Below are 21341 nucleotides of genomic sequence, written 5' to 3'. Positions count from 1 at the left end.
TGGATGAATGTTTGGATTCCATTAAAGATGATTGTGACGTCAATGAAAGGCCCATAAGTAACCCATGTAACAATTCTATGTTTGCTGTCCTAGCACCATTTCAATATGTGAACACATTTGTTGTCAAGATTAAGCTCTGACAATTTGAAATCTGGTTATTTGCATTTACCTTGTTGCAGCCACACAGTGAAAAGGGTGTGGTTTGTTTTGTTTTTTTTGGAGAATTAATTCCATTATTTATAAACAAGATTTTTACAAGGATGAAACCCAAACATGGAAAGGCACAGGAAAAATGGCTGTTGCAATGAACTGTCAAGATGTTCCCCTGCCAAACTAAAGGATGATTGGTACACAAAAGATGAATATTCAACATTCAGTTCTCAACAAAGGAACAAAAGGCCAGAGACACGAATGATATGATGTAAAACAACACATTTAATTTAATGTATCCATGTGGTTCTACACATAACCCATTCCCACCTCCCCTGATAGTTAGCTTGGCTCAGTTGCCAGCTCAGTCAGTGTTTGTTTGTACACCTAGAGCTCCTCCATTGCATCTTGGATCTTCATTGTGTCTAGAAATCTGAAATGTCATTCAAGCAGTTAGTTCATGTTAAGAGGGTAGCCTGCCTGTTTGATTTTGGCGCATGCCTGTGCTCAGCCCTCTCCCTTCAACCGTTTTGGGTGCGCAAATGTCTTTCCCCTCTTCTCAGTTCCTCTCTGTTACAGGCTGTCACCCAGGAGCGATTCACGTGCGTAGGATAACCATTGTAAGAAGACCTGCGTAAGAACGGCAATCACTATACATCAATGCGGATGGAGCAAAAAAGTGTTTTGTTTTTTTCCCCCCCAATCTCATTTGTAATTTTACAGTTTGATATACATACTTTAAGTGTTCACAGTTCAACTTACCTAAAACGTAAGCAGCTACAAGTTTCTTGTTAACACTTAAGTGGAGGTAGACAGGCACTGTGGACTCCTGCTCCCCTAGAGTAGGCAACATGAGTGCAGCCATACACACCAAGCCCAGGAGGACAGTCAGCAGGCTGGGCCCCCCTGATGCTGCACGGCTCTCTGTTACACACACACACACTCTTATTTGCATGGGTAGTTTGGGAGCTCATAAAACATTCAGGTTTCAGTCACTAGCAATGTCTGCAATTGTCTATTGTAATTGTTGATCTCTGTGGAGGAAAGTTGTGGAGGATTCAATGTCCTTTGCATAATATAAAGGTGCCAGTGCTTCGTCTTTCTCTCAAACCATTAGGGGCCAAGAATCAAGTGACCACTGTCCTATTTGTTCACACAACTTTATACAATATCCTTTTTATCTAAATTTAAGCACCTCATTCTCTAACCTCTAGTCACTCTTTAAAGCTACCTGTTTGATGATCACCTCAGCCGGCATGACGTCCAGAGTAGAGAAAACCTACACTTGGTTTAATCCATGGCATGAACTTGGCTCACTAGTGCTACCCTGTGACAGAAATGTAAATAGCAGTAGGCTACATGTAAACCAAGGGACCTAATTCCATTCAGCTGCCAAGACTGGCAAGAGCAGCATTTATGAGAGAGAGGGGGGGGGGGAGGAGGAGGAACATTGGAAAAACAAGAAATAACTCACATTTTAACCCGTAGAACTGTTTATTAACATGTGACAGCACGTGACTTCTTAGACCGAGTACCTGTCTGGATCGCGGGCTGCTCAAAGAAAACACTGTCTGCCAGCTGCTCCTTCATCCTTCGCTCCTCCTCCTGGGGCGGGGCCTGGGGCGGGGCCTGAGCCGCCGATGGCAACAGGGTGGCCATCACATCCTTCCGTCCGAGAGCCTTCCGCTGGCTCTGCTCGGACACCTGCAGCCGGAACTTGTCGATCACGCCGTAGTGGCAGGCGCGCACGTCCCTGTGACGGATTACACTGTGCGGTGGCAGAAGAACGGCGAGGACAGACCGAGGTGACTTTAAAAATATCATTTAGCAAGCTTGAGACGAACAAAGGAATGCGATTCCTATTTCAGAAGCCTAAGAAAGAGCTATGTAAACATAGGCATGGCTTACATGTCTACACAGCATTGTGGTCTAACAGCCCCGGTGGCATCCACTACCGCATACTTGTTTGGTGCTGTGCACATAACTGGAAAAGAAAAAGAAAAAGTTATGCAAGCACCCAATTTTATCCTCCCCCCTCACAGGGAAGGATAAATTGCTGCATGACGTGTGCAACAATACCAGACTCTCACCGAACCACCTCTCACCTTTGAACTTAAGTGCAAACTCATACGGGTTGTAGAGGGTGAGCACCTGCTTGTGTGAGGCCTGCGTGTCTGCATAGAAAACCAGCTCGGTGGGAAACACAAACACGGGAAGTCTTCCTTCCACTAGGTCTGGACTCTGTCGCTGCATTGGCACGCACTGTATGCACTTTAGCCTTTTCCCTCTTGCTGTCTGTCTGGGCTCAGAGGGTGCAGAAGCTCTCTTAAACTTCAGCAAGCTTTACTCTCAGCTCCTCCCCGGCATGACGACCAGCCTGTCAAACAGGAGTGGGTCACAAATGTCCTGTAATGTATCAAATCAAGACAGGGACTGAAACCCAGAAGGGGCAGCGTTGTTACCTACTATATTGCACAATATAAATATATTAGCATTTGATTTATATATATCAGCCTGCTTCGGTATTTCCACGTGGTTAGTCATGTGATCGTGTTTATCGCCTGCTAAAACGCATGGGGGTATTTCGCAATACTTTACAGATTTGCATCAACAAAACCATCGTCTGCAACACCAGTTATGACTTCAATCAGCGACGTAGCGATGACTGTGCGCTGGTTGTTAAATGACACTTCAGATATATAACCACGTCCTGTTCCAAACTACCAGAGCACACAGTACTTAGTAGCAGAATTCGCCAGAATAGAGTTGTTACTGCGTTATGATCCATCAATACTGAAGGTTACCAGACATTCAGACCTTGTTAGCCATCATGCACAGACCACAGAGGTTCTATACTTACAGCCATGCTAGAATACAATTATATATCTACATAATAGCAAATCTGCCACACAAAGAGCCACATCTTGGTGTTTGTTTGTCTGTCGCAGACTCTGATCTGGGGGTCTGTTATTAAAGAAGGATTAGCTAGCCACGACAGCTAGGTTCACTAACAGCCTACGCCGTCTCACCAATATTGGGCTAACGTTAGCTCCGTTACAGCAGTTTGTCCACTTCTTTGAGACATCTAGATTCTCTGATGTTCAATAGCAGTCCATCGCTGTTCTGATCAGATGATCGACTATAGCGAGATTACAACTATTGACTAGCCCGCTAGCTAGGTGACCAAGTGATAACAAAACAGCGCTGATTTTATTAGCTTGTGGCTTTCTGTGAAAAAGATGTTATTTTGTAGCCACCTTACTCACATCATGGCATCTAATATAATGCAGTAGCAGCAAACGTCAGCTACTTTGCTCCGGATTGCTATTGTTGCAGCCAGGCTCGTAAATCCCACCCTGTTTTCCTCCTTTCTTTGTCAATTTGCTGCAGATCGCCCGATGCTTGCTGGGATACCGAAGGATTTCGGTGATTGGACAATTCCGTTCAATGACGTTCGATGTCGTCATGTGTCTCCGTAAGTCGACGTTACGTACACGTGCGTAGACGACGTAGCTGGCGTGCTGTACTTTATTGATAATCGCCTAGTTTGGATTTAGTATAATTTGGTAGGGAGTTGTACAAAATAGCGATGTAGCCAGTTAATTATATCCACGGGAAAATAAGTACCAATTAATATCCCAATTTCCAGAACAGAGGTTTTAGACAAAAAACACCCAGAATGGTGTATTAGTTAAATACCAGTTTCACCAAAAATATGAGGTTACCTTTTTAAAGGTAATTACTCGCATAATGAAACTAATTTTAAAGTTTTACGTTATTGGTATATTTGAAAGGAAAGATGGCAAAGTACTTAAAATGTTGAAAATAAGTAGCATGAATAATGATTTACACAGTGAGAGATGTGTGACAGCACAAATAATATTGTACAAATGGATGTGTAGATGTGTAAAGCAGATATACTGTAAAGAATAAATTGGACAAACTATTGAGAACCTAAGAAAACTAATGAGAACTAATCTATCTGCTAAGAAACAGTTGAGATTTCATGTGAATAATACCAACATAAAAAGTCACACTGAGCTAGTAAGTCTCCTTTTAGAACTTTCTAAGATATTAAAGTATTATTAAACATTTATTCACATGAATAATAAAGTAAGACACCTGTCTGTAGCACATACAGAGTATGCGGTTACTACATATGTATGTGGGCACTGCCCTCTATACAGGCAATACATTTTTCATTTATGGCATTTAAATGACAGTTTTATCCTGTTACTTACAATTATGACTGAATATAACTTGAGCAACTGAGGGTTAAGCGCCTTGCTCAGGGGCTCATCAGTGTTAAGTTTCCGAGTTGCATATCTTAACCTGCTAATACTGTCCTTTTTTCATATTTACCAAATCATTGGTAAATAAGGCTGCATAAGGATACTGGATTGTGTTACAGGTAGTTAAGTAGTGGTCAGTTTCTACTTTGTTTATCTCATGGTGAATTCAAACTTTTAGTTTAAGAAACAAATCAGAAAGCCTCACCTGACACTTTGGCCCCTACATTCAATCTTCAAGGACAGATCTTAATAGCCTGTTATGTGAACCTTTCGAGAAATGCACCCAGATAACCAAGGAAAAACAGGGAAGGAGGGAAAAATGATGTATAGATAGTGCTCCTACTTTCATTGGTAGTGAAACAGTGCATCAGATAGCTTTGCTGGATAAATGTATTTATGTAGGCCTACCCTATCTACAGACTACCTACACTTAAATGGAGAAAGTGATACAAACAATGGCGCTTGGAATTTACATCACATAATTTAAATGTTGTCCAAATATATTTGTCTGTCGTCGGCCCCCAACGTCCATCTCTGACGGTCATAAATCCAAAGGACACGTGCATGGACGGGACTATGAAAAGCGTGATTCAAAAGCTCTGGACATGCAATTTTTTTTTTTGTCCTTTCAAGGCAGTAACACTCGCGCAGACGGCGTTAACATGGCGCTTTTCTATGATCGTACCGAGCAGATAAACAAGAGGAGGGAAAGGTTGAGGGGGTAGGCGCAATTATTATAAAAATCGCATTGAGAACCTAGCAATTCCCCACCCCCATCAAGAAAAGCAGACGAGCACTAAGGAGGAGGGGTCGATGGTACAATCTGAAAACCGTCTAAAAACATAAGACTTGCTTTAGAAATGAGCATACGTACGCAAACCATAAAAAAAACCGACTCAAGCACGTCCCACGCTATAACAAACGAGAACGATTAGTTTTAGTTGTTTTTTTAATCACCGAGCTTTGCAATTTACACGACCTTACTGTTTCCCCGCGCTCCTCCGCCAGCCCCAAGCACGGGAGGAAGCGCGAGGCGGTCGAGAGGCGCGAGGCGACCCGTCGCCGCATAATTTATGCACGACGGGGCGTGGCCGCGAGGGACGGGCTCGGCCAATCGCGGAGCGAGGGGCGTGGTCGTCTGTTCGGAAGAGAAGTTGGACCAGCGCGAAGCCCAGCACTGCTCAGAAAAGACAGATAGAGAGGCAGGCGGCGGCGGCACAGGGTGGCAGTACGACCCTCTTTTGGGGGGGTCTGATTCTAACAAAAATATAACACACATATATGCATGCCCAGGCCGGTCCTATGCCGATCATAGGTATTTTAGCAAACATCTAGATCTATATCTATACATTTAAAAATGCCTATTTTACTTTTCCTGATAGACACGTCCGCTTCTATGAATCAGCGCACTTATTTGGGTACGACGTATCTGGACATTGCTAAAGGCGCGGTTGAGATCTTTATGAAGGTAAAGAATAATTTTACCCCGACTTTTACCGCTTACTGTTGTACGTTGCCGGAGGTAAGGATCCCTATGATAGGTTAAGTCGAAACTAATGTGTACTATTTCGTTTTCTTTAACAGCTGCGTGCCCGAGACCCGGCTAGTAGAGGCGACAGGTACATGCTAGTTACATTCGATGATCCACCATACGGAGTAAAGGTAAATAAATACTGCTGAATTGTTTATATGTGGTTAAAGCGTAGATATTTTCTGACAGTGAGACTCTACTGTCCCTCTGGTTCGTAGCATCGGGTCAGGCGGCTCCCCGGTGACGAAAACGGCTAATTTTTTGTTAAAATACCCGCAGACCCGGAGCAGCGCAGCCTCTGAACATGGCGGACATTTTGCTTTTGTGTTGGGAAGCTCTCGAGCGCTGAGATGGAGGCGGAGAGATTTATTATCTACTGTGACGTGTTGCGTGACGCGTTGGTGGGCTAACACGGCCTGGATTGGACAACTAGTCTGCCCATCTCTGTCAAGCCCCTCCTCTTGCAGTGCGCTGTGGCTGACCTCTGTGCTTTCTCATTGGTCAATAAAGACTGAACAAATCAAACTGATTTGATTTGTGAAAAGCCATCAATAAGAAAAGAGTGCATTTCACTCAGAGAATTCTCATGATTTTTTTTTCTTTTATGACAGGTTGTCACAAATTATACCTTTTTTTAAAATAGGCATTAAAAAGGCAATTTCCTGTCTTTTCCACCATTTCAGTACATAATCCACCCGCCCAATTTTGAGACTCTCCCAATGTATAATCCCTTGAAACCAGATAACAAAATTGCCTTAAAGTCACATGATTTACATTACCTAAACAGCCTAACAGTACAGGAAAGTTCACACACAAGGCGATTCAGACAATAGACGATTTTGGTATGCCTTCCTTTCTGTGATTAAAAACAAATAGTTCTCTCACAGTAGTCAAGCAACACCTCTCAGCTTTTCCAAAGACAACGGGAGTTTATAACTTCCCGATTGTCATGTGTCAAATATGCATCTTGATGAACAGAGAACCTGGTCATTCATAGCAACAAAAATGCAAGTTAAGCCCAAAGATTATACATGCTCCAGTCATACTGGTATCTACCCATGCAAAATGTATGGATTGTACATGTCTTGCATTGATGTGTCCCTCCCAAATCCATCCCATAGTTAGTTGTGTGCATATTCACCAAGTATACATCAAAACAATTAGGCCAGATCCATGACCTCTGCATTGCAGAGATATTAGTGGCACATAAGCCCCTGGTGAGAATGTTTGCTGTCTTTGAGATCTCCTCGTTTTACAATTAAATCACTTAATTATTTTCCCCTTAAATCACAGCACATGCTGTGGAAGGATGGATCCATCCTCAAGAGTTTTTTATTGTGTTCCATGCCGAGCATTTGCGTGACACACATTGCGCCGTGATACCTGTGTGCACAGTAAATGCTGGCCAGTATGGAACTGTGCGTTCATCAAGTTTGGCATTAGCTTAGTACAGCACTTGATCACCGGACTGCTGTTAAGACCTGTAGCTGTGACATGCTGCTGTGTGTGTAAATGTGTTTTTTGCTGTTTGACATTGACAGTGAGAGCAGGCAGTTCATTAGTGTTTTCTGTCTGGCAGGGGGCCAGCTACTCTCTTGGGGGGGGGGGGGGGGGGTTCAACCCCATACTCCCTGTACACTTCTTTACTGACTTATCCTAGAATGTCTGAGGCGGCCTTTTAAGTGCCCTTATAGTGAGAATACGGTGCTGTAATATCTAGGGTAGGCCTAGACCTTTCCCTTTTTATACCTTCTGCTGCATGCGAACGTCCCCATTCCCAACTGTGCTTTGAGCCGCAACACGGAACTGCACAAGCTGACATGACGGAGCATTGTGTGTACTCCTCAAAGATGTCCATTTCTGATTACTATGAAGTGTCCTAAGATGCAACAGCTTACTTACATAAGCGCTCAGCTCTGTGTGTGCTATTCATGGCCAGCTTGGCCCTCCCACCTGTTTAAAAACAGTCTCTTCAGCCAAGCTTTCACCCTGTCTGAATTAGCCACCACGCTAACCCAGTTCTCAGCAACAATACAGTGTGCAAGAGCCAGCAGAGCAGGATAGAATCTGACCACTGTGTCTGAGAGTGGCTTTTTTTTTTTTTTTTAAATCTCCTGTCAATTATTCATGAGATTTTCAGCAGCTAATCAGTGAAGAGTTCAGTGAGCCTCCAGCCCTGACAGAGTTCTTTCTTCTCGTCCATGTTGTTCTGTCCTGTCACTTGTCATCTCAGTGCTAGACAAACATCATTATTCTCTCTGCCCATTTTCTGATTTTGATGTTTGGTTTTTTGGGGGGGTTTTTTAGACTTAAAAAATAAATAAATAAATACACACCTTCCTTCCCTGTGCCTTGGCAGTTAGTTTAGGTTTATAGAATTAGTGCATGGAACTTTCAAATGAACCACAAATTTATAGACTCATTTTGGGCTTAATATGTGTATAGGTGAAAGATCGAGAAATTCACAGAGATATTCAAAATGACCTTTTTAACAGTGAGATATGGTGGAAAAGTGCATAAAAACATTTGATTCTTTGTAGGTGATCAGTAAGAGTAAGTTTGTTTTTGGTATGTTTGTGTACAGTAAAAAAAAAAAGTAAAAATATACAGTATTTTACCTATTCAGGTGTTTATATGGAAGAGTTCTGAAGTATATGGCTTTTTTTTGCACATATCTGGTATAATGGAGGGCTTATCACTGCAGGATGTTTAATGTCCACACTGCCTCATGTCTTATCTTGCTCTGAATCAAGATACTGTAGTCTGTTTTTTGTTTTTAGTATGCCTAACTAGTAGGGCAAATGGCTGAGCACAAACTCACGCTACTACCACTTCTCCTCTGCCACCATTCTGGGATTTATGCGGTTTGGTCCAATTCTCATTTAGTTTCTCTAATTATTTGTCATCAGAGTGTGCACGGTGACAAGGCATGTTAGAAAAATCCTTGCAGTATTGTGGGGTTAGAACCTTGATTTCTTGTGGGGAGCGCCAGTTACAGCAGAGCCCCAGATTTTCACAAGCTCAGTCTTCTGTGTTATAATCACTTTGGGTGGTCAATTAGCCCTCATTACATGGGAATAACACCACTAGCTCTCCACGCATGACAAACGCTACCCTGCAGGCTACCAAATGTTTCTGCTGCAGACCAGGATGGTGATAAAACCACTGATCTGTGACCAGTTCTGCCCATTTGGTAAAAACATCTGAGACTAAGGAAAGGCTTGCGGTAACCTGATCCGGGAAGAGAAGCAAGCCCACAGGCAGGGCCTCTCTCAGGAGCACCTAGCCCGCGTGCGTTGGCTGTGGGTCTTCCCTGCGGGTGTCCTGCACCCCATAGCACCAGGATGATTCTTACTCCTCCTCCTCCAATGTGGGACCCGCGTTTACATGTGTGGCAGTTTCCTCATAACAGCAACTTTGCAGGGAACAAGTCCTTATCTGTTAGCTTCTGCTATGCTGTTCATTTGTTCTGGCCACCTGTTCTGCATTTGGATAAGGAAGACAAGTTTGGATTGAATTTGACTTGCTTTCTCTCTGTCTGATTTGGGCCCTTCCTGTTTTAGAAGGGAAAACCTCTATAAGAATTATTGCAGTAAAGGAACTCAATGCAGATGCTGCTCTGTTTTGTAAAGCTTGGGGTGCGATTTAACCACACCTTGCTTTGTCCCTTCCTGAAATACGTCCATGGACTGAATTGCTTTATGATGTTTCCTATTGATCCATATGGGTCAAGGTGGTCATAATCTTTATATACTGTATTTATATTCAGTCTTTTTACACACTATCCTTAAATTATCCCTGAGATTGTTTTAAACATTTTTTTCCTTATGTACAAAAAGAAGGGTAATAGCTTTTCCCATGTGTAGCGTGTATTTGACATGAAAAGCACAAACCATAAAGTCTGCGAATCAATGGTGCAAGGTCAGAGAGTGATTGTAGCTAGAGCACTTCACAGTGCTTTGCTGGAAGACATCTGAGGAGTCAGGCCTTTTCGTCACTCCGCACTCGAGAGTCTTTGCCCCTATCTTGGCCATGCGATGGTCGTCAAGGGAGAGACACTGATTGCAGTACCTCTTCTACAGAGGCGATGAATTGTTAATGCAAAGGAAACAGAGGACTGACGGGCAGACAAAATGAAAAAAAAAAATAGAATTACTCTTGTACTTGAATTATTGAGTGTCACTGAACACTGAAAGGATGTGCAATGTCCCTCCCTTTCCGCCAGTAGACTCAGTGTAGGCCTCGAACCTCAAAAAGCCGAGCTTGTATTTGTTTCATTCTTGCGCAAAAACACCCACACGTAGTGCGGCGAGGCTGAGCTGTTTGGAAGCTGAAGTACTGCAGGATCCGACCTGTTAAATAGGTCGGGCTCGCGGGGGATTCACCGGACATGCGTTGCGCTAATTTGCTTTGAACTGAACAATGACATTTTTGAACAAGCGTCCCATACGGATATTTATAGTGAACCATTAGCCAAGTGTCATATTCCGGGCAAATGAATGCATACATTGCAGTGGACTAATAGCGGCACTGTGCCAATACGAGGATTGTGGGTCAGGGATAGACTCCCAGCAAGCCCAAAATGGTTTCTGAAGCGAGGAAAGCGAATCAAATCAAGGGCTGTATCTCCAGACTGTATCACGGAACTCTGGGGTGCTTATGCATATGCGTGCGTGCGCACACACACACAGACACACACACACACACACACACACACACACGCCACTTATCCTATCTGATCCTTTCCACTCTTCTTTCTTATCCTCCTTTTCTCATTCTCTTGCACTCATTGAGACGGCGTAGTAGATTACGCCTGGCAAGCATGCAGGTCACCCACGGATTAAGCGTAATGCCCTAACTGTGAGGTACTTGACCTCTCTGGAAGTAATGGTAAGAGTAGCCACTGCTGATTTGCAGAAATGCGGATTCGCAGGCTCGGACGACATGCAAAATTTCATCCGTCTGTGCTACTCGGTTCAGGCTTTGATCTCGTTTTGCAGCAAACGTCATCCAATACTGAATGTGAAGCTATGTGTGTTTATGCCCTCACTGCACTGCTGTGTGACCTAATGGTCTACTTGTCTGGTCATGCAGCGCTTGTATTGCCATGTGACAGCTTTCCTGATCGTGTGTGTGCGCGTGCGTGTTTGTGTGTCGTTGTACTCCAGGCGGGCTGGAAAGAGAACCATGCCACATTCATGAGTGAACTGAAGAACCTGCAGGCGTCTGGACTAACCACGCTGGGTAATGCGCTCCGAGCTGCATTCGACTTGCTTAATCTCAACAGACTGGTTTCTGGCATCGACAACTATGGGCAGGTATTAATAACTACCTTATTAATGTAAAGAGGTTGAGATAAAAGGTGTGTCCAAATGTGTGGCTTATTGATGCACTAAAAATATCTGAAAGAACAGAAAGAAAATCAGCATGCAACAACAGTTTAATAGCATCAGGCTAATAAGGGTCCACTAACGTTAATACAGTCGGCACACTCGACACATGCAGCATACACGTCTCAAGCGGTGACCTTATGCCCTCCACCGTGTCTGAGTGATGTAAGAAACTGTCTGACCCATGCAGTGTAAATGGACAGAGTACAACAGGATAACTGCACGTGTCTATTCCCAGTGTAATGTAGCTTCCATAAAAAGCCCGGTTTTCCATACTCTGCAAGATTACATTCAAGCCATGCAAAGAAAAAGCAATAACATTAGGATTTTGTCTGTTCATAACACTTAACACTCAGCCAAGGGTGTGCTTCTTAACCCGCAGAAAAGTGCAGTAAGAGTGTTTTATTCCCTTCCAGGGTCGGAACCCTTTTTTCCTGGAGCCGTCAGTCATTATAACCATAACGGATGGGAACAAGCTGACTCACAGCTCTGGCGTGCCAGACGAGGTGAGGACTGGCAGCCCGCAGGCCGTTCTGGCTTTGTGCATTTGAACTGCAGAATCCTCGAGTGCCCCTCTCACCCCTCTCATCCTCTCACCCCCTTACCCCTCTCACCCCCTCACCCCTCACCCCTCTCACCCCCTCCCCCCGCTCACCCCCTCACCCCTCTCATCCTCTCACTCCCTCCCCCCTCTCACCCCCTCACCCCTCACCCCTCTCACCCCCTCCCCCCGCTCACCCCTCTCACCCCCCTCACCCCTCTCACCCCCTCACCCCTCACCCCTCTCATCCTCTCACCCCCTCCCCCCTCTCACCCCCTCACCCCTCACCCCTCTCACCCCCTCCCCCCGCTCACCCCTCTCACCCCTCTCACCCCCCTCACCCCCTCACTCCTCTCACCACTCGCGCTCTTGCTCCTTTTACAGCTCCACCTGCCGCTGAATTCCCCCCTGCCCGGCAGCGAGCTAACCAAGGAGCCGTTCCGCTGGGACCAGCGCCTCTTTGCCCTGGTGCTGCGGCTGCCCGGCGCTGCCGTCCCCGACAGCGAACAGCTTGGCAGCGTCCCCAGCGATGAGTCCGCCATCACCCAGATGTGCGAGGTCACTGGAGGTACGGGCCCAGGCTGTTCTATAACAGCCATTTGTTTTATTTTATTCTTATTTGAGCTGGAGTATTTGTGCCCACCAGTTGTGCAGTGCAGACTGACCTGAGTTCAGTTCAAACTCCTATTCTGTCTCTCTCGGGAGACGACGTTTCTCAGTAAGGCCTGTTGCTTGTTGATTAATTAGTTTGGCCATTTACCGGAGACTATATGTGCACAGCAGGTGCTCGAGGCAGCTCTGCACAGTCAACCTGTGGGACCTGTAATATCTGTGCTTTAACCTTCATTATTATTGAATATCAGATGGTTGAATTGCACTGGTGTCATGACTCTGCACGAAGGTTTCGCATCAACTTTAACACTGTCAGGATCCCCGCTGATCCGCACATCCGTGAAGCCGTGTGTGGTTTTCGTGCAAAGCTGCGAATTTAACCCCTATGCTTTTCGTCTGTTTTTGTTCAAGGTCGGTCGTATTGTGTGAGGACACAAAGAATGCTGAACCAGTGTCTGGAGTCGCTTGTGCAGAAGGTTCTAAGTGGAGTTGTCATTAATTTTGAAAAAACTGGTCCAGATCCGCTTCCTGTAGGTGAAGGTGCGTGTCAACCTCAGAGTGTCGATGGTGGTGCCCTTCACATATGATCAGAATCTGTTCAGTCTCAGACTACCTGTTTGAAGAAAGAGGCCTGCATGCTTAGCATGTGTTTCTAATTCTGTTTTCTTTTTGCTGCAACAACTAAAATCCAAAGGAACAGTGGAACTTAGAATTCCACGTCGCACGTATGTGCCGTTTGAGGGAGACCGCACGGGTTTCTTTCCAAATGGATTCAAGACCGGTGTACCGCCTGGATGCCTTGGGCACTTTTGCTGTGATGCTGTGTTGCGTGTGTGCAGATGGCGTGGTAGACCCAGCTCGGCCACTCATGTCCTTCAGTCCTCAGCCTTGGCACAGCTGCCACAAGCTCATCTACGTGCGGCCCAACCCAAAGACCGGCGTGCCCGTGGGCCACTGGCCAATCCCAGAGTCCTTCTGGCCTGACCAGAACTCCCCCACACTGGTGAGTTTGAGGTGCCACCATTATCCACTGGTTTCTCCAGGCACACACACACACCATTAGGACCAGCTGGTGTTGTGATGGTTTTGGAGTTGCTATGTGTACATTGCCTACCTGGGTTTTAATTTTTTTATTTATGTATGTTAATTTATACCAGACAAACACCACAACATCAACAATCAATTAAGCTTTAATGCAGTCAGTACACGGAGAGCTTTGTATTTCTTTGACAAACAATTCTTGGTCTGCAGGGAATGGCTTGTCTCTGCAGCAAACAGAAGGTGTTGTCAGTTGGAGAATAACATTAACCACGTGGTTACCTAATATGGACATATCATGACCTTAGACTGAAACTAAATATTTATTCATTGTAGTTGTAATCATGGGAGAACCTAGTGGATCCTTTGTTCATATTTCAAGGCAGAGATGGGGTTAAGAGGTCTGTGTCAAGGCCAGGCTCTCGGAGACTCTGAAGGTTGACTCACAGAACACCGAGAGCTAAACGGAGATCAGCAGTACTGGCCATAATAGGAGCCAGAAGGTTTGAGGCCTCTTTTATTGCGCTGCAGAGGCCGAGCCTGGTGCCATGCTTCTCCTTGCCGTGCGGGCACAGAGAGTGCGCATGCCGGCCGAGCGAGGCTCCGCTCCTGCCCCCACCCACTCACGCCGCTGCCTCAGTTCCTTACGGATCGCCTCTCGGCACGACGGCCTTTCCTGCTCCCGCTTCCCTGGTCTTGCTCTCCAGTGTCATGGCTTCAGCGCTGTGGTACGTGTGCGAAGCGGAGGAGGGGTCCACGGCTGCTAGCGACCGGGAGCAGAGAAAGAAGGAACTGGTTCTGATAGTTATGCTAGTTCTGATAGTTTGGTACTGGTTCTAGCAGCTGGCATTTATATTTGTCAGTTTTTAAGGTTCTGGCTTCAGATTGACATGTCTAAGGTATTATAAATGATTAGAATAATTTTTCAGGTCCCTTTTTAGCAGGGTATCCTCGTTACTTTGTTTAGTGCAGTGTTGAGGTTACCTGCTGAGAGAAAGAACAGCTTGTGTTGTCATGGGCCTGCAACATATGGGCTGTTCTCTCTCTCTCTCTCTCTCTCTCTCTCTCTCTCTCTCTCCCCCTCTCTCTCTCTCTCTCTCTCTCCCTCTCTCTCCCTCTCTCTCTCTCTCTCTCTCTCTCTCCTTAAGCCTCCTCGCTCCGCCCATCCCATGGTCCGCTTCTCCTGTGTCGACTGTGAGCCCATGGTGATCGACAAGCTTCCCTTTGATAAGTACGAGCTGGAGCCATCGCCTCTTACCCAGTACATCCTGGAGAGGAAGACCCCTCACACATGCTGGCAGGTGGGCCCCTCACATCCTCACACCTTCCCAGTGGTCTCATTACCATCTGCCTTCATTCTTATACCTCTGTTTTCCTGTCAGTGGTGTGTTAAGAATAAAGTAGACCTGACATGAATCTCCTGGGAGTTAAGGTGTCAGGAGGTGCTATGTTTAGTGCCATTTATAGCTTGTCCCCAAAGAGCTCTCCACATAACGAGGCGCCGATGAAGTCATTTTGCCTTGGAGGAGCTAGCCCCATGTGAGAGCCTGCTAACTTGTGCCAACCCACTGCTAAACTTTGCTAACCTGTGGTAACCATTCTCTTCCCCTGCCAAGGTGTTTGTGAACTGCAGCGGCAAGCACAGTGAGGCGGCACAGCCGTTTGGCTATCTGAAAGCCAGCACCACTCTGACCTGCGTTAACCTCTTTGTCATGCCTTACAACTACCCCGTTCTATTGCCCCTCCTTGGTAAGCAGGTGTGAGCGTGTCAGGCAGTGCACTGTGGGACTGTTCATTGGTCTTTACCAAAGAGAAAAACTTTTATTATATACATTTAGCATTTAATATTGTATTGTATTTAACACAGAAACTCATCGGAACAACATGTCTTTTTGTGGGCCAGGGTTTTTGCCCCTATATATATATATATATATATATATATATATATATATATATATATATATATATATATATATATATATATATATATGAGAGAGAGAGAGAAAGAGAGAGAGAGAGTGAGCGATTGATTGATTGATTGATTGAATGACTGAATGAATTCCAGTGAAGTACACAAGGCTTGCAGAGGTTTGCTTTCACAGTTAATTTTGGAAACATCCTGTTTCTCTGGAGCTCTTTAGTATTTCACTGCAATTGTTACTACCTCTACAAAACCTTCTTTTAAATGAATATAAAACAGTCACCTGATGTGCTTTTCATTATGCGTTATTTTCATATGCTATAGACTAGGCCTTAATCGAGAGTCATGAACGCTTCGACGTCTTCTATATCTTGTGTTAACAGACGACTTGTTTAAAGTCCACAAGCTGAAGCCAAACCTCAAGTGGCGACAAGCCTTCGAGTTCTACCTGAAGTCTATGCCTCCTTACTTTCTGCTGGTAGGGTCTGCAGTGCCACCCACACTAAATGGGGGTGGAACAAATAAGTCCTGGTCTGATTTTGCTTTCTAACTCAGAATTCCCAATTAGGACTGTTCCTTTGTCCGATGAACTTTAAATGCTGTAATGAGGTTGAGATCCTGTGCCCTGATAAAAACGCCCTCATTGTGTCTGTCTTTGCTGGTTTCATCTCTCTCTCTCTCTCTCTCTCTCTCTCTCTCTCTGTGTGTGTGTGTGTGTGTGTGTGTGTGTGTGTGTGTGTGTGTCCGCCTACAGCCCTTAAAGAAAGCACTGAGGATGATGGGAGCTCCGAATCTCATCTCTGACAACATGGACTGTGGCCTCAGTTACAGTGTTATCTCCTACCTAAAGAAGCTCAGCCAACAGGTGAGGGCTCCCTGCTGTTTCCCTCTAAAGAGCCCCATGTTAGTCCTGACCAGAAACGGACCAGATGTCGCATAAATCCGGTCGTTTATTTATATACGCTCTGCACATGGTTATTAGTATTTCCATGTAGTCATTTCATATTTACGCTGCTTTAACGGCAAGACATTCGAATGAAGTGACCTCATTCGACCTTGGCAGGCAAAGATCGAGTCGGACCGGATGATCGTGTCGGTGGGTAAAAAGCCCCCGCAGGAGACGGGCATCAAGGTGAGGAATCACTCGAGCACGCTGTCCCTGGCCCACCGGTGCGACTTCAAGCAGCTGCTACAGGGCATCACAGGCGAGGTGCCCCTCCGCCTCAGCGAGGTCAACTTCAAAGAGTTTGCTGGCTTCCAGATCGCTCTCCTCAGCAGGGTACGACCTACGGCAGCGGGACTGGGCTGGCTCAAAGCCAGTTTCACTCCTACATCATTTATGACTGAGATCATGTTTTCCGGGTCAGGGTGCGGCTAGCCAGAGGGAGGCACGCCATTACATCTTCACCGCATTAGGGTGCACACAGGAATCACATTTAATTTCACTAGGTCAAATACCGACAATCAGAAAACTATGGGTCACTACTGTTGGGAAGACATGTCGGCTTCATGAATGATAGATCATGGTAGAGCAGCATATTACCATAGTGTGGTTAAGCACAGTATGTGATATAAAAATTGAGATATACATGTACAGTTGACAATACATAAAAAGTAAGTTATCTCCGTCTGTCTTTCCTGGCAAGGATGTGAAGCCCCAGCCCTATCGGAATGCCTACGATATTCCACGGCAGAATGTTCTGGACCAGGTCACGAGAATGCGTTCCAACCTTTTGAGGACTACTCAGAAACACATCAGAGGCCAAGATGAAGGTCGGCACACTGACATACAGATTTGCTTTGTCCTTTATCTAATGCACAGACACGGTCAGCAAAAAGAAACTTAAGGACAAACAAGATGAACGTGAATATCAGTATACAGGGACACAAAAAAAATGCCAGTTTGAGTTGAACATTGAGATTTGAGGTCACAACATAAAATTTGAATTTAGGAAGTGCATTTGTTTAATGATGTAAACTTGGGATTTTGTAGATTACTTGCATAGTATTCCTGTGGGTCAGATGGGAAACTATCAGGAATATCTGAAGTTGATGCCATCTCCATTGCGTGAGATCGACCCGGACCAGCCCAAACGGTTGCACACATTTGGCAACCCATTCAAACAGGACAAAAAGGTGCTCCCTGAACCCACCCTACCCTTAAGGGTCCATTACATTTGATACACCAATTCTTAATAGTTTAATGAGTATGTTGCCTTATATTATTTTGCAGCAAGTCAAGAGATTTTTTGCAGCTTTTTCCAAGCCCATAAGTCTCAAGGTCTTTAGTCATTTGTGTTTTTCCTGCATGATCACAGGGAATGATGATAGATGAAGCAGATGAGTTCGTCACAGGCCCCCAGAACAAGAAAAGGGGAAACCCCGGAGAAGCCAACTCAGGTGCAGCTCCTAAGCGGAGGCGTAGCATGTCCCCGCTGCTGCGCCGGCCACAGACTCCGCCCATCATCACTAACCATGTGCTGGGTAAAGGGCCAACGGTGGCCCCGGGACAGCATGGTCTCATCAAACCCATCCCACTGCACAAAGGTGAGCACCACCAATGTCAAGTGTCAGAAACTCACGCTTAGGGATGTCATGCTGGCAATTGATGGTGTATGTATCTCAAAATGCCTGAAGAAAAAGGAAAATTCCATGTTTGGTTTGGTTTGGGTACCCCCCCCCCCCGCTTGCAGGAGTGGAGGGGAACAACCTGGCAGGTACAGAGAGTAACGGCGAGAGCGTGTCGGGCGGGGAGTCTGGAGACGGCTGGCCCGGAGGGCCGGACAGGGTGGGGGGAGGTGCAGCAGCTCTCTCCCTGGAGGAGAGGGGAGGGCTGGGTGTGACTGATGGCAGAGAGGACAGGGGCCCGCTGGAGAACAGGCTGGAAGAGGACTGCCTGGACGAGAGGCCCGTTGACCGGCCGCAGAACTGCGAGGGTCTGAGTCCTCCGGACCAGGAGGTGGCAGTGGAGGGGCCCGGGGGAGACTCGGCAGCACGGCCCACCGTCATCATGGTTCCCCTGGAGGGAAGCAATGCGGAGTTACGCACACGAGTCATGAAGGAGGTCCGAAAGCCTGGCCGCAGTGAGTGTCCACCTCCGCGTTCCTACCCTTCACACAGCATCCACAACAGAGTTATGCAGAGTTCCGTTCACACTTGAAATTTCCCCTGACCTTTGGCCTATTTAGATTATGAGGCAATATTCAGGCTCCTTGAGGAGGTGAAAGGACCAGTGGCAGTGCAGAGGTACTTCATCCATCATGCCATCAAGGAAGCAGCCAGGTGGGTGTTAACCAGTCTACAATACACACACACACACACACACTCACATCAATAATGTAAAGCCTGTAAATGCATTAAAACGCTGGTGTGCTGCACTTAGAAATCACAAAAAAGTACTGCATGTGCAAAGATTAAGTCTGTCGGTTTCTGTTAGTGGGCTAAAAAAACGCTGTACTGAAGTAAAGTCCAGGTGCTATACTCGCTTCTAAGGGCAAATATCAGGACGCATACGCACCAAGATGTGGGCGTTTGTGCTCCGTGTGATTTGCATCCGATAAAGGCCACCACTACAGCTGAAACATCATGTTTTCGACATTAAACCAAATCTTCTCCTTCCATAATCAGCTAGCAGAGCACCTTTCAGTATGGGGGGGGGATGTTTTTGCAAGAGGGCCTGAAGAACAGTCTGTGCCTTCTTTCTGATCATTGCTAACACGCCGCGCCCAACGCCTTCCTCAGGTTTAAGAAACGTGTGCTGATCCAGCAACTGGAGTCGGCACTGGAGGAGATCGAGGAGCGGCAGAAGCTGCCAGCACAAGTCAACAACATCCATGGCAGATAGTGAACACCTCCGCACTCGCTCGTGAGGAGGTAGGGGGTGGGACCACGTCAACACAAGGAGACAGAGGGCCAGGAAACACGAAGATGCCTGTCGAAGGCTAACGCCCGTGCTTCATGATGAGAGAGCGAGCGAGCGAGCAACAGGGAAGCAGAACCGAGCTCCCTTCTTAAAGTGACACTCTGAGGCACTGAAGTTGACATGCATCAGTTCGCACATGAAAAGTTGAAAGATTTGAAAGAGCCAACAGTAAAGAGGTCTGGGGGAGAGGGGCCGTGGACGGCGTAGATACGCTTCCTCCAGAAAAAGCAGGTCCTGCTCACTGTCCCCACGACTGCTGCCATGACCATCACTACCCTGGTGAGAGGCGAGGACTACAGAATTGCTCTTTCATGGACATGCATTTGCGCAAAATATCTGCAGCTCACCGGGTTCAAGAACAGTCCGGAGTGGAATGGCCGTTCAGAGCAATAATCCTGATGCCATCAGTACACCACGCTCTTGAGAGTAACGCAGTGCTGGGTTTTACTCTAGCGTCCCTGATCTGACCCAACGTCCATGCAAGATAATCCTACCCAAGATGTGTTGGTATGAGATCACTATGGCTGGGTTGTGTTTGTGGTAACATGCACTGACAAGCACAGCCAACTGGACCAGTGAGTTTGACATTGTGCAAAGCCTCACCAGGCCCTGTTCAAGTTAACTAGTAACATGCAACATATTTTTTAAGCAATAGGATCCAGTGAGCACTGGAAAACGTTGGTCGAAACAGCTGTTATGACTAAACTTGGCCAGAGAAGCCCACAATGTCAGTTTTATTCTGTCCAGGAGAAAAGTATATAGTTGTTTGTAAGCTTTACACCCATTCAAACAGCTGCTCCATACAGGTGTGGCTGAAAGGCTGTCATTGGCTTCTTTTCACATGCAAAACCTACCTTGTGACATTATTGTTGTTCATTTTGTTTATTTTTAAAAAGCAGATGTATACAACTTTTTGATGTTCATAAATAATATAGATTATTTTTGGATGGTATTCTTACCAGAACAAAATAAGAATATTTTAAGAATTGTATAAAACATTTTATAACTTTGTTATTATATATGAAATGGAAAGTTTTATGATTTTTTTATGAAAAGACAATGAAAAATAAAATAAACATTATAAACAAAATGAGCATTAAATTATGTTTAGGTTACCTTACACTGACGAAAATGAGGCAATTTCCAGATTTGTAATCTAGTAGTGGTGTACCTGCATTTTAAAACAGATATTTACACCGCCAGAGTGCACAAGGACAGCCTGAAGGACGTCAGCATTCACAGATGTCTTCGGATTGGTCTTGAGACTTATTGCATGATCATCAAAATTACAAATACAATATGTAGGAATGAGCAGATTGAAAAGTATAAACAATTCTAACATTTCCCTTCAACACATTCATGACTATTATTTTTTATTAAATGCATTCAATATGTATTATTGATTCGATACATAAATTGCAGTAAATAATTGTGTAGGATAGGACCGACATTTCCTTCCACTCTTCTTCTAAACAACATTCTTGAACTATATAATTGCTGTAGCAATTATGACACACACATACACATGACCATTGTTTGTACAAGTATAAAGTTCAATACAGGTGATATTTGGTGTAATGTAAAAATAACCTGTTTTATTCCTCTACTGATCTTTGCTTAGCCAAGTCTTATTTAAAAAAAAAAAAAAAAAAGCCATTTCAACTGTATACATTTTTAGGAGTGCTTAGCCCATTCAGGCTCTGGTTATGTGTTGTAAAAGGATGGTGTGTGGGTGGTTCTACATAAAAGGCTTAGTGTAGGATCAGGATAATAAGCTTAAACTTGACTCATTTTGAAAGCACATGAAAATACAAACCAATAGGTAGCCAATCGGTTGACTACATTTTCTTTTACTCAAGCAAAAATCTATAAAAGTCTATGCGCATGTTCTTTTACAGATTCTTTGGCATACATGGACATGCACATTAGAGACAGTGTAACAGC

General features: G+C 45.3%; 2 protein-coding genes across 6 annotated transcripts; one reads left to right on the top strand and one right to left on the bottom strand.

Annotated features, from left to right (window-relative positions):
- Positions 1-415: 415 nt before the first annotated feature.
- Positions 416-3557, bottom strand: mospd1 (motile sperm domain containing 1). Of its 4 annotated transcripts, none has more exons than XM_081698531.1 (7): positions 3417-3542; positions 3180-3289; positions 2256-2556; positions 2059-2134; positions 1686-1918; positions 913-1074; positions 416-780 (listed from the first exon to the last, which is right to left on the bottom strand). In XM_081698531.1, exons 3-7 carry the CDS (start codon positions 2401-2403, stop codon positions 749-751), a joined length of 651 nt encoding a protein of 216 aa, XP_081554657.1. In that variant the 5' UTR covers positions 2404-2556; positions 3180-3289; positions 3417-3542; the 3' UTR covers positions 416-748. The 4 variants fall into 4 exon arrangements, with proteins under 4 accessions (XP_081554657.1, XP_081554658.1, XP_026874930.1 ...); XM_081698532.1 differs by having other exon boundaries at positions 2256-2527; XM_027019129.3 differs by lacking the exon at positions 3180-3289 and having other exon boundaries at positions 2256-2527; positions 3417-3557.
- Positions 3558-5615: 2058 nt separating this feature from the next.
- Positions 5616-20968, top strand: ints6l (integrator complex subunit 6 like). 2 transcript variants are annotated; one of them, XM_027019166.3, is made up of 18 exons: positions 5617-5910; positions 6027-6104; positions 11142-11291; positions 11780-11869; positions 12289-12472; positions 12928-13056; positions 13356-13519; positions 14703-14855; positions 15171-15303; positions 15859-15953; positions 16230-16340; positions 16539-16754; positions 17122-17248; positions 17469-17611; positions 17794-18022; positions 18169-18558; positions 18664-18757; positions 19217-20968. In XM_027019166.3, the coding sequence occupies exons 1-18, from the start codon at positions 5800-5802 to the stop codon at positions 19317-19319; spliced, it is 2700 nt and encodes an 899-aa protein (XP_026874967.2). In that variant the 5' UTR covers positions 5617-5799; the 3' UTR covers positions 19320-20968. The 2 variants fall into 2 exon arrangements, with proteins under 2 accessions (XP_081554651.1, XP_026874967.2); XM_081698525.1 differs by lacking the exons at positions 14703-14855; positions 15171-15303; positions 15859-15953; ... (6 more) ...; positions 18664-18757; positions 19217-20968 and adding an exon at positions 14086-14645 and having other exon boundaries at positions 5616-5910.
- Positions 20969-21341: the final 373 nt, after the last annotated feature.

Source organism: Electrophorus electricus, chromosome 16 (assembly GCF_041902795.1).
Source record: "Electrophorus electricus isolate QZ-2024a chromosome 16, ASM4190279v1, whole genome shotgun sequence".
In the NCBI taxonomy this organism is placed as follows: domain Eukaryota; kingdom Metazoa; phylum Chordata; class Actinopteri; order Gymnotiformes; family Gymnotidae; genus Electrophorus; species Electrophorus electricus.
Note: the sequence above shows the minus strand (reverse complement) of the source record. Positions and strands in the feature narration are given on the sequence as shown.

Coding starts and splice junctions, on each gene's coding strand:
- mospd1 (XM_027019129.3), bottom strand. CDS start 2,403: ATGCAGCGACAGAGTCCAGACCTAGTGGAAGGAAGACTTCCCGTGTTT. Junction 2,135..2,255: donor GTTTGCACTTAAGTTCAAAG/GTGAGAGGTGGT, acceptor TTTCTTTTCCAG/TTATGTGCACAGCACCAAAC. Junction 1,075..1,685: donor GCAGCCCGCGATCCAGACAG/GTACTCGGTCTA, acceptor TGTGTGTAACAG/AGAGCCGTGCAGCATCAGGG.
- ints6l (XM_027019166.3), top strand. CDS start 5,800: ATGCCTATTTTACTTTTCCTGATAGACACGTCCGCTTCTATGAATCAG. Junction 5,911..6,026: donor CGGTTGAGATCTTTATGAAG/GTAAAGAATAAT, acceptor TTTCTTTAACAG/CTGCGTGCCCGAGACCCGGC. Junction 17,612..17,793: donor CATTCAAACAGGACAAAAAG/GTGCTCCCTGAA, acceptor GCATGATCACAG/GGAATGATGATAGATGAAGC.